Source organism: Abramis brama, assembly GCF_963993115.1.
Source record: "Abramis brama genome assembly, chromosome: 11".
Lineage (NCBI taxonomy): Eukaryota > Metazoa > Chordata > Actinopteri > Cypriniformes > Leuciscidae > Abramis > Abramis brama.
This window is the reverse complement of record NC_139973.1, coordinates 17,345,132-17,359,218: the sequence shown is the minus strand read 5'-3', so window position 1 is coordinate 17,359,218 and position 14,087 is coordinate 17,345,132. Positions and strand designations below refer to the sequence as shown.

Below are 14,087 nucleotides of genomic sequence, written 5' to 3'. Positions count from 1 at the left end.
AACTCTGTGATATGACCCTAACCCTGGACAATAGGTTTGAGTAAATCATTACCCATTTATTATGGCATGCTGTTTGGTCGAGTATATGCCAAGCACAGACATTTCAGAGAATTATGACCTTTACCCTACCTACAGCTACAGTGTGCACTGTCACTACGCATACTATATAATATAACAAACCAAGGTCACATATGGCATAATTAGCAAATTTTCCACAGTATACACTACAGTTCAAAAGTTTAGGCTCATTAAGTTTTTTTTAAAGTAATTAATCTTTTTTATTCAGCAAGGGTACATTAAATTGATCAAAAGTGACAGTAAAGACACTTATAATATAAAAAAAATCTATTTCACATAAATGCTGTTATTTTGAACTTTGAACTGTTATCAAAGAATCTTGAAGAAAATAAAAAATTTGTTTCTACAAAAATATTTTAAGACATGCCTCTTGCATATTAGAACGATTTCTGAAGGATCATGTAACACTGAAATCTGGAGTAATGGCTGGAGAAAATTAAGCTTTGCCATCACAGGAATACATTACATTTTTAAATATATAAAAAAAATTAAAAAGTTATTTTAAATTGTATTAACATTTCATACAACATTGTGTTGTATGTTTTTAATTTGTAGCAGTGCCGCTGCTAAAATTTATAGGGGTTTATACTGGCAGGCCCAATACAACATTCCAGGTTGCTCCTGTTGAGGGCGAGATGCCAGCTACCCAGGCTATATTCATGGCGAGAAAAAAAGTTAAATATATAAAAAGTTAAAAAAAAACAACCATAAAAATATATCTAGAATGTTTAAAATCATAAACTTTTTTTAAAGTTTATCTTTGATAAAAAAAGATCTAAAACTAAATCTGGTCTTACTTTTCATAAGAGTCAACTGAAAAGTAAAGACTCCTAACCGAGTTCAAGCCACTCTGGCAAAAAGAAGTTTCTTCACCCATTAACAAAAACTTATGGGTTAGTCTGGAGTGGTCTATTCGACAGTGAGTATAGATAACAGGGTCCCACCAATTTTCTAAATGGACACAGCATTTTCCACCAACCACAGAATTGATTTTTTTATAAAGTTTGTTTAAATTACACTGCTTCCATTCGGCTTGCCATTTTTTGAGGATTAAAGTGTTTATAATAGGTTTGAGGTCTAAAGGTGGAGACGAGAAATGGAAAGCATACAATCACACAATCCAATCTTACACAGTAACATTGCACAGTAACTATGACATTGCACAGGATGAGACTATAGTTTTAAGTTAAAATCAGTGCGTAACTACAGTTTAGAGATGAGAACAACATGCTATTGTAGTCTATAATCCAAAAGTAATGTTACAACACAAAGTGAACCAAGCCACATGACTATGCTGAAAAAATTAACAGAGCAGTCACCGCATAATCTGTCTAATTACAGTCATGTAGCGGCTCTCTCGGCAGGGACTTTTATTACTGGCTATTTTTATTTACTCCTTTTAGAAACCTGGTGGGCTCCAGATCTCCAATCAAAAGGTAATCAGGGCTGCAATCCTCTTTAAATCAGTGGTTGCCAGCACTTTTGATGGAGTTCTTGAGAACAAACACACTGCAGGAGGTTGGTAGCTGGAATATGAGTGTGGGTGTGCAATTGGTTGGACAACTTGGTGACTAACAGTGACCATTTTGAATGTTATTTTGATGGGACTGCGAGATTCACAATATGAAAAGAACATTTCAATAATGAGGCAAATTAAAAGTGAAGGATTGAAACCCCTAAAATCGACAGATAAAGTGCGTCAAAACTGTTTGAGGTCTTGAAGCACGTATCTTTTTGTGTTCATGACTGATTGGGTCTGTTGTTGGGGTTCTGGTGTGTGTGTGTGATTGTGTAACATTCCCTCCAGGTTACTCAGCCCACAGCAATGTACAAAATCAACTTGGGGCCTGCTTAGCCCATGGCCACTATGTGAAATATCTACCTCAGCCCTATCGAGAGGATTTGAGATTTCACAGGTCAGTGCCCTGGCGGCATGCTCCATGAACAGGGATCAGGAGTAGGATTTGAACAAATCCGGAGCGAAGGCTTGGTTAAGAGTACGAACTGGCTTTGGGGGTTTTATACTCATCAACGTATAACAAGCAAAACAACAGTAGGCCAGGAGGGCATGAAGACAGTTTTATAAGCAAAAGACAATCACGAAAGGACCAAAGGACTCTGAAGTAACACCCTCACTAGCTGAACTGCTCCTTTCATTCATAAGAAATGAGTTTGCACTTCCACCAAATCCACCACTTTGGTTTCACTTTGAAAAGAATAATTATTTTGAGAAGATATGAAAAATGAAATTGTTGTTTTTAAAATCCAGCACTGGTCTGGGTGGAGGCCTTTTTCACATCGCACACATAACTGCAAAAGCATAAAATGAAACCATAAATTATAGAATGGTTATCAGAATCCATTGATAAATTGCTTAGAAGTTCTTATAATTTTATGGTTGTGATCTAATTTGTGTGAGGCCTTTTCAACAGTCCAACTTACAACTAAATAGTAATTAATCTACTTCAAACAGAACGCAAACTTCAAAAGGCAAAATATAAACGGTCTGGATTCAGTCAGATTTACTGAACAGGAAGTGTTGTTTGAATGTCTGTCACTGTGTACCTTCGGATCAAACCTGACAGATGTCTTTTTTCCAACAATGGGTGAGTGATTCCCTCTCTAGCAATAGGTTTCATAAAAGCTTAGGCTTATAGTGCATCATTCAGAATTCAGCATGCTATGCGCTGTAAAAACAGACTATATACCAATTTATGAACTGGTTTTACCTATTTATTGAAAAGATCTAAAAATAAAATTAAAAAAAAGATTTACTCACAAATTAGCCGTGACTATGGCTTCAGAGCAAGTTCGGCACTCTACAAGAGCATTGTTCCCAGATGGAAAATAGGTTTAGTTTAAACCTTCAAATGGCAAAATATAGTACAAAATGTACAAAGAAAAAACATTTACAGTTTTAAAATACTATATATATATACTTGGACCAGCATTTAAGAGAACATAGCCTAAGTTAGTATCTGGGACAGGAATGATGGGGTATGACATATCGGCACATTCTTCTAATGATAATGTGCACTTATAAACAGAGATGGGTTAATAATACACTACAAACAGCACATTACAAATAGCAAATATTTAACTATGCTATATCTCATCTATAATAGGTCATTTCAAAGATGACTGATTAGACATGATATTGTCAGTGTCTGTGTGTGGGTTTACCCTCTGAGATGGCATGCGGTTTGATGATACAGCAGGTGCAGTCTGAGTACTTGGCTGTGTTGGAGGGACCGTGACCAGCAGTGGAGGGGAAAAAGAACTCCAGCTCCTAACAGACAAAAAAAACATATAATTAAAATTAATTTTTTTTTTAATTATAATTAAAAACACAACCAATCATTTCCTTTGACTTAATTAGTATATTACTGGAATAATTTGATTAAGAAAAGACTTATAAGCTTGAATAATTGCTTTTGACAGTTGCTTTTTTGTTACCCGTGCAGCAGATGCCAATGAGTCTGAACCATGTCCTGCATTTTTAGTGCCATCGGTACCAAACTGGGCTCTGAGACTATGCGCTGCTTCTTTTTGTGCCACACCAGAATCAGTCGGGCCCAGAACTTTTCTCCAGGTCGACACTGCCTCATCCCCCATCAGCTCCATAGCAATCACGGGACCAGAGCTTACAAACTGCACCAGATTACTGTTGTTGAAGAAGAAGCAACTTTATGCTTGGTGTTTCTGAGTGTATTTGTGGTTAAAAACAAGAAGTCATGTCAAAGTCACTGTGACAATCTCAGTGTTGGTGGTTCAGGTGTCAGAGTCTCCTTCAAAACCAGCCCTTACATATAAGTCAATCATTGACTCAGGAAAGACTCACTTGAAAAAAGACTTTGACTGATGTTCCATGTAAAAGTCCGCTGCCTGCTTCCTGTAAGAAAGCCATAAAAGTACACAGAGTTAATAAGTGATCTCCAAACCCTACCATCTCTCGGCTGACTCCAAAGTGAAAGAGTTTTATGTATGAAACTAAGGAGCAAAAAGTGCCCTTAAGTTTTTATAAAGTGTGAATTTCATCTTAATACCGTTTTTTGTAATTATGTCATATATTAATCTGATGACACGTCAATTAGTGTGAGAAATATGACTAACACAACTTGCACATCTTCATACTCTGACAAGGACTGTCTCTGTCAATGAACAGCTGTTTGCTACTTTGAGGAAAGGTTAAAGCAGCAAAACCTGACCAGGCTAAAACAACATGGTCTATCAGAGAAACTCTCAAGAGTCAGCATATTTCAAGAGGAAAAGGAAAGATTAAACATCAGCATTTTCCATTCTCCAAAAAATGTAGTACTAAACCACATGTATAGTGACATACAGACAAAAACATATAGTTTGAATTCACTGTAGTTTTGAATCATATTTTATGCCAAATACATAAACATAAATATAAAACTGTCAAATGTTTTAGTGCTGATGGGGTGTCTACAAATGTACAACGCTAGTTTTGTCATTTCAGGCATCTAAAAGACCTGAAAACGTTATTCCCTCTCATACAATCAGGCTGTCCAAGCTTTAAAAAAAACAAATAAGCTATGTACTATTATCTGACTTCCCTTTAATACTGTTGTTTAGTGTTGCAGTTTGGGCCCGTGTTGTTACAACTAAAACTAAACTATAACTAAAATTAATAAACTAATAAAAACTAAATAATAATAATAAACTTAAACTTGTCATTTTTTTATAAAAAATATAAATATTAGATGAAAAACCTAAACTTAAAAAAACTTAAATGAAAATTAGAAATGTTGCTTTGGCAACTACCTAAAGTTTAAATTGAAGCACTAAAATGACTAAAAATGAAATAAAAATAAATGAAAGCATATAGAACTATTTAAAAACAACTAATAAAAATAACAAAAGGCACATAACAAAATGACTAAAACAAACTAAAATTAAAATGAAAACTGAAATTTTTTTAATTGAGTTTGAGCCTATTAATGTGTATAGTACTATATCATTGCATTTACATACTTTGTTATAATGTTTACAAAGCAAATGCATTTTTTTTTTTTTTTTTTACATATGTAGTGTTTATAACATAATATTCCTAATAGATTTTAATGTTGGAGGAACAATAATGCATTTATTTTGCTGGTTACTGATTTTAACCTTGGTTGAAGTTAACTTATCATATTTTGAAGGTCTCTGCTTTGCACGACTCATTGTGGTTTGTGTCCTTTATTACCTATTTTTGTAGTTATGAACACACAAGCTCACAAATCACTTTAAAGCCATTTTACTGTGAAATTACCAGAAATGTCCTCAGATTTACTCGTAACGACTCCTCTAATCTGAAGGGCGAATCCAGTAGAGCAATCTGGGCTGATTTGCTCAAGGGCACAATTTTACTTGAAGACAATTGTGATTCAGTAACTCCCCGGTTCTTGGGTCATTTCTCCCTGTGACTGAACACACAGTCTTTGTGCTGGCAGCCCAGACTTGTAACTTTTATTTTAACAGTGCCCAAATTACCACCACTTTTAAAATCATAAACTGATCTTAACAAAACAGGCCAAAGAAATCATGTCTGCAGCTTTAAACACTGCTTCTTTTCTCTTACGCTCTCCCTTCTCACAACCTCAGTTAATAATTACTGCATTGTGCTGTGAATATAATCCACTCCTGGTACTGTGCAAAGGCAGCCACTAATGAAACACCCTGCTCTTTGCAAGTCTTACATAGCAAATTGCTTCAGAATATAGTGTGCAAATCTTTCATTCTTGACCTGATCTGTCTGTGCTAAAAAAAGTGTATGTCTTTGCCAGGTTAATGTATAGAGCAAGCAGTGCATGAGTTTTTTGCTGAAATATACTTTTTAACTGAACATGTGACTTTGGCAAATCCACCCATGACCATTTCTCAGAATTCACTCGTGGGTTACTTTAAAACTGAAACACCTCATTAGAATAATTAGTCTTAAACTGCTTTGAGCACGAATCCTTTTCTTTGCACCTATTTGTAGGGTGTAATTTTGCTGAAGGACTGCTGCCAGTATCATCATTCTGAAAGTCTACATAAATTAAACATAAATTACTTACCATGTAAGCTTGATCATTTTGGCTTTGGTGACGATAAGGTTGGCATCATAAATCATCTGAATAATGTCGCCAATTTTAGTGACAGCGTCTGGCTTAATCATAGCCAAAGTCCTGAAGAAGACACAAAACAGATATACTACCATAGTATAAAAATATAGTACCCAAGTACAAAGCAAATCAGAAAGTAAGATATGTCTCATAATTGAACCAAAGTAGAAACAGCCTGGAGATATTACATTTTGGAACCCTATATTTAATATTTTGTAGCACAGACCATGTTTTGAGATTTATTGAGAAGAACGTTTTTGAGAAATATATAAAATGCAAGGCAAAGACGCCAGTGTTTTTGCCCAGTACAATAATTAAACACAGCCACACATATAGGCATATCTGAGGCAAAGACACCACATACATATTGCAGCTGTTCAGCACCATGAACATTTAGCTCTTGTTAATATTTGGTTAAAGAGTAAAGTAAAACACAGCAAATGGCTTCCATCTCAAAGCAACAACTGCTGCTTTCAGACTTCTCAAAGGCTGGTTCATAAATATTAATGAGTCACTGAAAAATCAATTGAGGTTTTCATCAAGTTATCATCAAATTAATCTAGTTAAAAATTGATACAGGGTTTAAATAATTTCTTTAAAAAGGGAAACTTGAATCTTTTAAATTTACCCTAAGCATTAGATAAAGTTGCTGTCACAGTACTAGATATGATGGTCTGGCTAAACAACAGCAGTCAATTGAGTCAGTTTAAGTTTACTTTGAAGATTGCATAATATATTGCCTTGAGTCTGTCCCTCTGTGATATTTCCCAAATTTATATTCATGGCACACCACCATGAATCTCACAGGAGAGAAAGAGCAGTGGGAAATAGTGTGAATGTGAGTGATATAACAGGAAGAGCTGATTCATTACAGTAGTAATCATTGTTCAGTGATTTTTAATAGGAGACACAGCAGCTCATCTACATATTTAAAAAAATTACATTAGCAGGTGTTTGAGGAGGAGCCGCCACAGGGGAAAAAAAGAAAAAGAACTGTTAATTACTTTTTCTTGTGACATACAATAAGCTATTCATCACCCTAAATGAAGAAGATGATTAAATGTCTTGTGACGATCTGGTTTAAAGGAATAGCTCAATAATGTATTCCCCTACATGCCGTTCCAAGCCTATATGACTTTCATTATTCATTCACTGATTTGGTTCAGTTCAACGCAATGAGTGAGTAATTCAATGATCAATGAATGCAGTGGTTAACATCTTAGTGGAAGGGAAGATTATCAGTGAATAATGACAAAATCTAGGCCTTTTATCACACAAAACTATAGTATGACTTCAGAAGACCCGGGATTTTTTGATGACTTTTATTTTAACAATATTTTGATTTTAATATCATTTAATTTGTTTGGTGTGAACCTTTCCTTTAAAGGGATTAGTTGGCCAAAATGAAAATTCTGTCATAATTTACTCAACTTCATGAAATGAAACCTGAATGACTTTCTGTGGAACATAAAAGAAAATATTTTGAGAAACGTCTCACTGTCCAAACAACAGAACTCAATGGTAACCAAAATTGTTTGGTTGCCAACTTCCTTCAAAATATCTTCTTTTGTGTTCGGCAGAAGAAACTTGCCAACTTTGGATCTATATAAAAAACTATTATATAATATCCTTGTATAATATTTGGAGCACAAGCTGTAATCGCTGCCTAACACGTTCATTGTGTCTGTATAACTACAGCCAAATTTACAGAAAAGTTGTGGCGTTTTGTTAATTTGCAATAAAATCAAGAATCTGTGATTTGTTAATTCTCTTGAACCTTTATTTAAATGACAAATTTTGATGGTTTGATGGCTGCAACACACTCCAAAAAAGTTGGGACAGAAGCATGTTCACCCCTGTGTCACATCACCTTTCCTTTTTTTCCTTTATTTGGGAATTGAGAATACTAATTGCTGCAGTTTTGCAAGTGAAATATTTGCCCAATCTCACCTGATACAAGTCAGCTGCTCAACGCTCTGTAGTGATAGTTGTCTGATTCTCCTTTACATGATGGGCCATACATTTTAAATCTGATCTGGACTGCAGGCAGTCAAGCACATCCACTCTATGGTGTAGAGTCTAGAAATCACTGTTTTAGCACGTGCAGAATGAGGCCTGCCATTGTCTTGCTTCCCAGGAAAGATGTCATCTTGATGGCAGTATATGTCTCTTTACAATCCCAATATACGCCTCCACATTAATGGCACCTTCACACCCATGCAAATCACCCATGCTGTTTGCACTGATGCATCACCCTAGCATGACAGATGTTTGCATTTGCACCTGTTGCTGATGAAAGTCTGGATGGTCCTTTTCATCTTTGGGACTCAAAACTCAATGTACGTTTTCCGACTCATCCGACCACAGCACACATTTTATAGCATTTTACAAAATGTCCCAACTTTTCTGGCATTGGTGTTGTAAATGACATTAACTAATCACATAACATGTAGTTTCTTATAGCTGTATATTACTCCCATATTGACATTACTTTGACACGTTCAACTCTAGCTGATGACAGAATACTTCAGAATACATAATTGTAACAATGAAAAATATTCTGTAAAGCTGCTTTGAAACAATATGTATTGTGAAAAGCGCTGAATTGAATAGAAGAGATAAAGTCATATAGGTTTGGAAAGACATGAGGGTGAGTAAATAGTTTTCATATTTTTAGCAAACTATCCCTTTAAAGGCACATTTACACCAAGGACGATAACTATAAAGGTAACGATAAAGATAATCGTTCTCAAAATTAACAAATAGCAGAATTCACACCACATCAAGAACGATAACGGCACAGAGAAACGATATCGTTGGAATCACTTTCAGAATGATTTTATCCAGCTGATGAACGATAAAAACATTGACAGCCAATCAGAATCCATCCTGCTGTAACGAGCTTGAGCATTTAAAGTGACAGACAAGCAAGCGCTTAGAATAAACAGAACCATATTGTCCGCTGATGTGGACGCTAATATAGTTATCTTTATATTTTTCGTACTTGGTGTGAACGGGCCTTAAGGCTCTGTTTTCGTGACTAATAAGACAGGTCTTGCCTCAGTAGATGTTCAAGAATAAAGTACCTCTCCTTCTTACTGCCCAGTTTGTTGGCGGTGTACTGATCCCCATAACCTATGAGGTTCAGCTGACGTGAAAAGACGTTTACTCGGTTGCCAACAAACAGATCCTCTGGATGAAGCTCATCAAACTTGATCCTCCGTAGGAAGGTACGCTGATTCTTCATATCAAACTGTATAAGAGAAACATACATGTGAAGGGACAAAGCTCAAGCATAGCTGAAAGTCAGGCGCTGAAATCTGAGTATAGGAACGCACCATCTCCACGGAGCCATCTTTAGGGTAGTAGAGCAGCTGGTATCGTCGCAGCAGAGCAGCGCTGGGGTCCAACCACTCAGCCAGAAAGGCAAAGCGTTCCTCCTGTGCATAACACAACAGACACAACAAAACACACAGTCAAGCCAGGCCCGGCAGGGGAATGTCACTGATCTGACCCTCTTGCTTGGACAGGGAGTCACAACAGCCGCACTCTGACCCTCAATAGAGACGGGCAGCTGGGCCTGTTAACATGCTGAGTCAAAGGTTGCGACTTTGAACCAGCCCTATGATGATCCCCTGGGGAGCATCGCTGCAAATGGGGAGCCATAATCCAACTGCTCCTAAAAACAAGCACTACACACTTGCGCAAACATTAGGGCTGCACAACTAATTATCCATATGATCGCTAATATATTATAAATCCACATGTCGTCATTGGAGGGCACAACCCAAAAATGTTGTCGTGGGCCCGTGTGATTAGAAGGGGCATTTAAGCTATAGGCTATAGCTTTTACTCATGGAGCCTGAGGAAGATGGAATAAAAATTGTGTTCCAAGAATTTTTAGAATGGCCCATTATATCGCAATACTAACAAAATTAATTAAAAACAAACAAAACAAAACAAAACAAAACAACCCAACTCAATACAATCAATAAAAGCTCTCTTCCATATTAATACAATTACTTAATTGAGTTTTTGTTTTATCCAGCCGTGTTTGCAAAACAAAACATAAAAATAATATAAAATAATAATAAACAAAACAAAAATCCTAAAAACTTAATACAATGTCCTAACCCGACAAAGTGATAAGCAATAAACACTCTCTTCCTAATGGAATAATTTGTGGAAATTTTGTTGTATCCAGCCATGTATGACAAAAAAACTAAACTAAACATAAGAGTGCACTTGTTATTGTTGGAATTTTTTGTGTAAACACACTACTCTACTATACTAAATATAAATACTCTAATAGCGCATAAGTTTGCAAATTAGGGTTGCACCTATAGATATGTGAATTTAGACACCACAACATGATCTCTCTCTCACACACATACACACACACTATGACGGGTAGGTAACAGTTTGTAAATGTATTGTACTGTATAAACTGGTAGACACAAAAATAATGCTTTGAATATAAACTAAAGTAACATACTAACAACCAGACAATGAATGCAACCATAAATAAATAAATACATAAGGAAATCAATAATTTTTTTTCCAAATCAGGACCCTTTAGGACTTTGCCACTCTAATACAAAAAATATTATTTCATGAGTACTTAATATAGCACTTGAAAACAAATTATAGATGTTATTAAAATAGATCAGACTACCAAAATCAGTGTTACTGTTGTTCCACTATTAAGTAGCCGATTTCACCTTGATACCAACTCAGAGGTGCCCTTGAACAAAACATGGAGAGCTAGCATGTTGGTGTGATCTCTGTCCCTGCAGAGCGCCACCTTGTGGGTGAACTTCATAGAACAGGCACATGTGATTGAGGGGCACGTAACCGACCGCACAAGCTGCATAGTGATGAGAAAATATCTGCTGATTTTCTGTTGATCAGTGGACATCTAAAGTCATGCACATGAGAGTAGGCCTACAACAGTAACTCATAATAGTTATTAATATTTATAATAATTGACATAATAACTGGCAGATAAATAATCATCTTCAGTGCATATTAGAATGGCAGTAATTTGATGTTGCATTTCTAGGCCCTATGCCATCCATCCTTCTTGCTCGATAATTTATAGAGGCAAGGACACATGTCAACAGTGAGGGCTAACAGCATCACATTATCTAATTTAACAACAAATCAAAAGTGCATCTGCAACATTATCTTATTCATCGTTCCTTACACTCAATGAGAGAATGAGGATCCTTTTAACATAACTGAGCGATCCATCTTAAACCTAACAGGGCCTCTTCCCCAAACAAGAGCTATTTTTACCTCTCAGTCAGCTGTGACAGAGACGATACTGACAATGAACAGCCTTCTTTGTACAAAAATACACTTGAGGCACAGGTCTGAAAAGCCATAAAACACATCTCCAGACTCTATTTAGAGTGATGTCTAGAGTGAAGGTTTGGGCTGAAGCTAAAAGCTCTCATGTTGTCTGCACTGACACCAGTAGTTATCACCTTGTGTCTGAGGCCTTGTACCAGTCAACAAGATGTAAATATAAATGTGAAGACAGCTAAAATCTATTTTTTGCCAGCACTAAACATTAAACAATTTACATAAAATAGTTTTTGATTTGTATTTTTTTTTAAATCTTGTGTTCCATTACTAATATCTAACAATTCTTAATTAAGATGAATTTACTTGCAAAAATATCTGTCAATGGAGTAAGTAAAATAATTTAGTTTTTCCTTTTAAATAACCTGTGAAAATTCCTTTGAAAAGTCTCCTGTATCATATAGGCCTACACAAATTTCTAACTAATGCCTCTAAATTTATCATCATGATCAAAACTTTGCTGAAAAACTTGTTGTACACAGTCTACTACATGCCTTCTGCACTTTTTTTTGCTAGTAAAAGGCCTTTTAGTAATTCTAAAAACGTCCCCCTTCAGGTCATGATACATTTGTCTTTTTGCATTGATTTTTTATAAATTAAACATAATAACTTTTATATTGTTAGTAATATTTTAAGATAAACACTGGACTGAAGCAACTTAAGGTTTACTTGATTATCCATACATCATTTTGGATAAATCATGTTAAAATGTGCGTATCAAATATGATACATCACAGCTTTTGAGGAACGTTTATTTAGTACATCTCTCAATGTATTTTATTGCATTATATGGTTTGCCGTTCACAATAAAAACTGCAGAGCTTTGATCATAAAACTAAGTATTTAAATATGTGACCCTGGACCACAAAACCAGTCACATGGGTCAATTTTTTGAAATTGAGATTTATACATCATCTGAAAGCTGAATAAATAATCTTTCCATTGATGTATGGTTTATTAGGATAGAACAATATTTGACAGAGATACAACTATTGAAAAATCTGGAATCTGAGGGTGCAAAAAAATCAAAACATTGAGAAAATCTCCTTTAAAGTTGTTCATGTATGTTCGCAATGTTGATCCATTCACTCACAAAAATAAATGTTTTATATATTTACGGTAGGAAATTTACAAAATATCTTCATGGAACATGATCTTTACTTAATATCCTAATGATTTTTGTCATAAAAGAAAAATCGATAATTTTGACCCATACAATGTATTGTTGGCTATTGCCACAAATATACCCGTGCGACATGATGTGACTGGTTTTGTGATCCAGGGTCACATATCATCTTACTAAAACGCATTATTGGGAGATATAGAGTGACGCTTGCATTTTTCTAAAGGTTCAATAAACTGTTCATATGTCAGGCGTTTACAAAGTTAAGGTTATTTTTTTCACCCCACTGACAGATATATAATGACTTAAGAAAGTATCGACTTTAGTACCGGAAAACGAGACAAAAGAACTGAGCAATAAAATCAGTTTTTGCAGTGCAGTGCTTTGACAATATGACAAAAACAGCTCTTGTAATAAAACACTAGCCTACATTTTCATAATCAAGACTACTGAGGAGTTTTATGGCATTTCACCAATCTAAGTGGGGAAGATTCGGCAGGTAGTCACCCCCTACAGATTTGTGCAAAATAAGAGATATTATATATCCACATTCTGCCTGGGCCAAAGTTACCTGAGGACATCTGTATGTCTAATAAGAAAGATGGAGGGCTTTTTCACTCATTTAAGCACCACACAGTGCACCCTATCTGTTTTTCTAAAAGGAAAGTGTCATAAAAACTGAATGGTTTTTTAGTATGTGAGTGTTTACAGCAGGAATGAAAGCACGTTCAGGGGGCATGGTGATCTAAATGAACATTCCAGCACTACACAATCACTGTTCTCCTGGTTAATGATCCTGGCCAGATTGAACTAGATATAGCTGGGCTTATCTGCCACTTCTAACACTATGAAAAATAGGGCTTTCCTCTCAGAGGCCTTCTTGGAAGCTGAGACTTTCTCAGACACCTGCTGTTGCCCTATGCTATCACTGCAAACATTTCATGCTGTCTGCATGGAGATGGATCAATGTACACTACTTAAGGAGACAGAATGCGAATTGGAAAATAAACATAGCGTAGGAGTACAACAGAGCAAGAAAAATGATGGGCAAAGTATCCTGTTACCCACAGAATAACAAAGTTTAGATTGTTGTGCAAATGACACTAAAAAAGCATATTATTCCACTCAGTGACATTAGAGCTTTTGATTAAACTAAATTGTAATTTCAACTAAATTTCAACCTTCCTTCTGCAGGCATATACTGACATCTAGTGGCACATTAAATGAGAGCATTCAGAACGAAAAAAAAAATGCTGAAAACGAGTTTACAAATTATGCAGTTACAAAACTGTTTTGTTTTCTAAATTATTATGAAGTGTCTTTATTTAACTGGGATTTAAATATCCAAGATGCTAGTGTCAACTTTCACTTGCTCGAACTTCATCATGAATCGCTCTATAACAGAC

The 14,087-nt window shown here is 35.6% G+C and overlaps 1 protein-coding gene across 1 annotated transcript in view; it reads right to left on the bottom strand.

The window, feature by feature from the left end:
* The window catches only part of nme7 (NME/NM23 family member 7), a 37,780-nt gene that overhangs the window by 23,176 nt on the left and 517 nt on the right, over positions 1-14,087 (bottom strand). Inside the window, exons 2-7 of the mRNA XM_084129844.1 lie at positions 9,530-9,631; positions 9,278-9,444; positions 6,144-6,254; positions 3,920-3,970; positions 3,535-3,742; positions 3,262-3,367 (exon numbers count right to left, since the gene is read on the bottom strand). Coding sequence (XP_083985970.1) covers positions 3,262-3,367; positions 3,535-3,742; positions 3,920-3,970; positions 6,144-6,254; positions 9,278-9,444; positions 9,530-9,631 — 745 coding nt within the window. The remainder of the gene's footprint in view (positions 1-3,261; positions 3,368-3,534; positions 3,743-3,919; positions 3,971-6,143; positions 6,255-9,277; positions 9,445-9,529; positions 9,632-14,087) is intronic.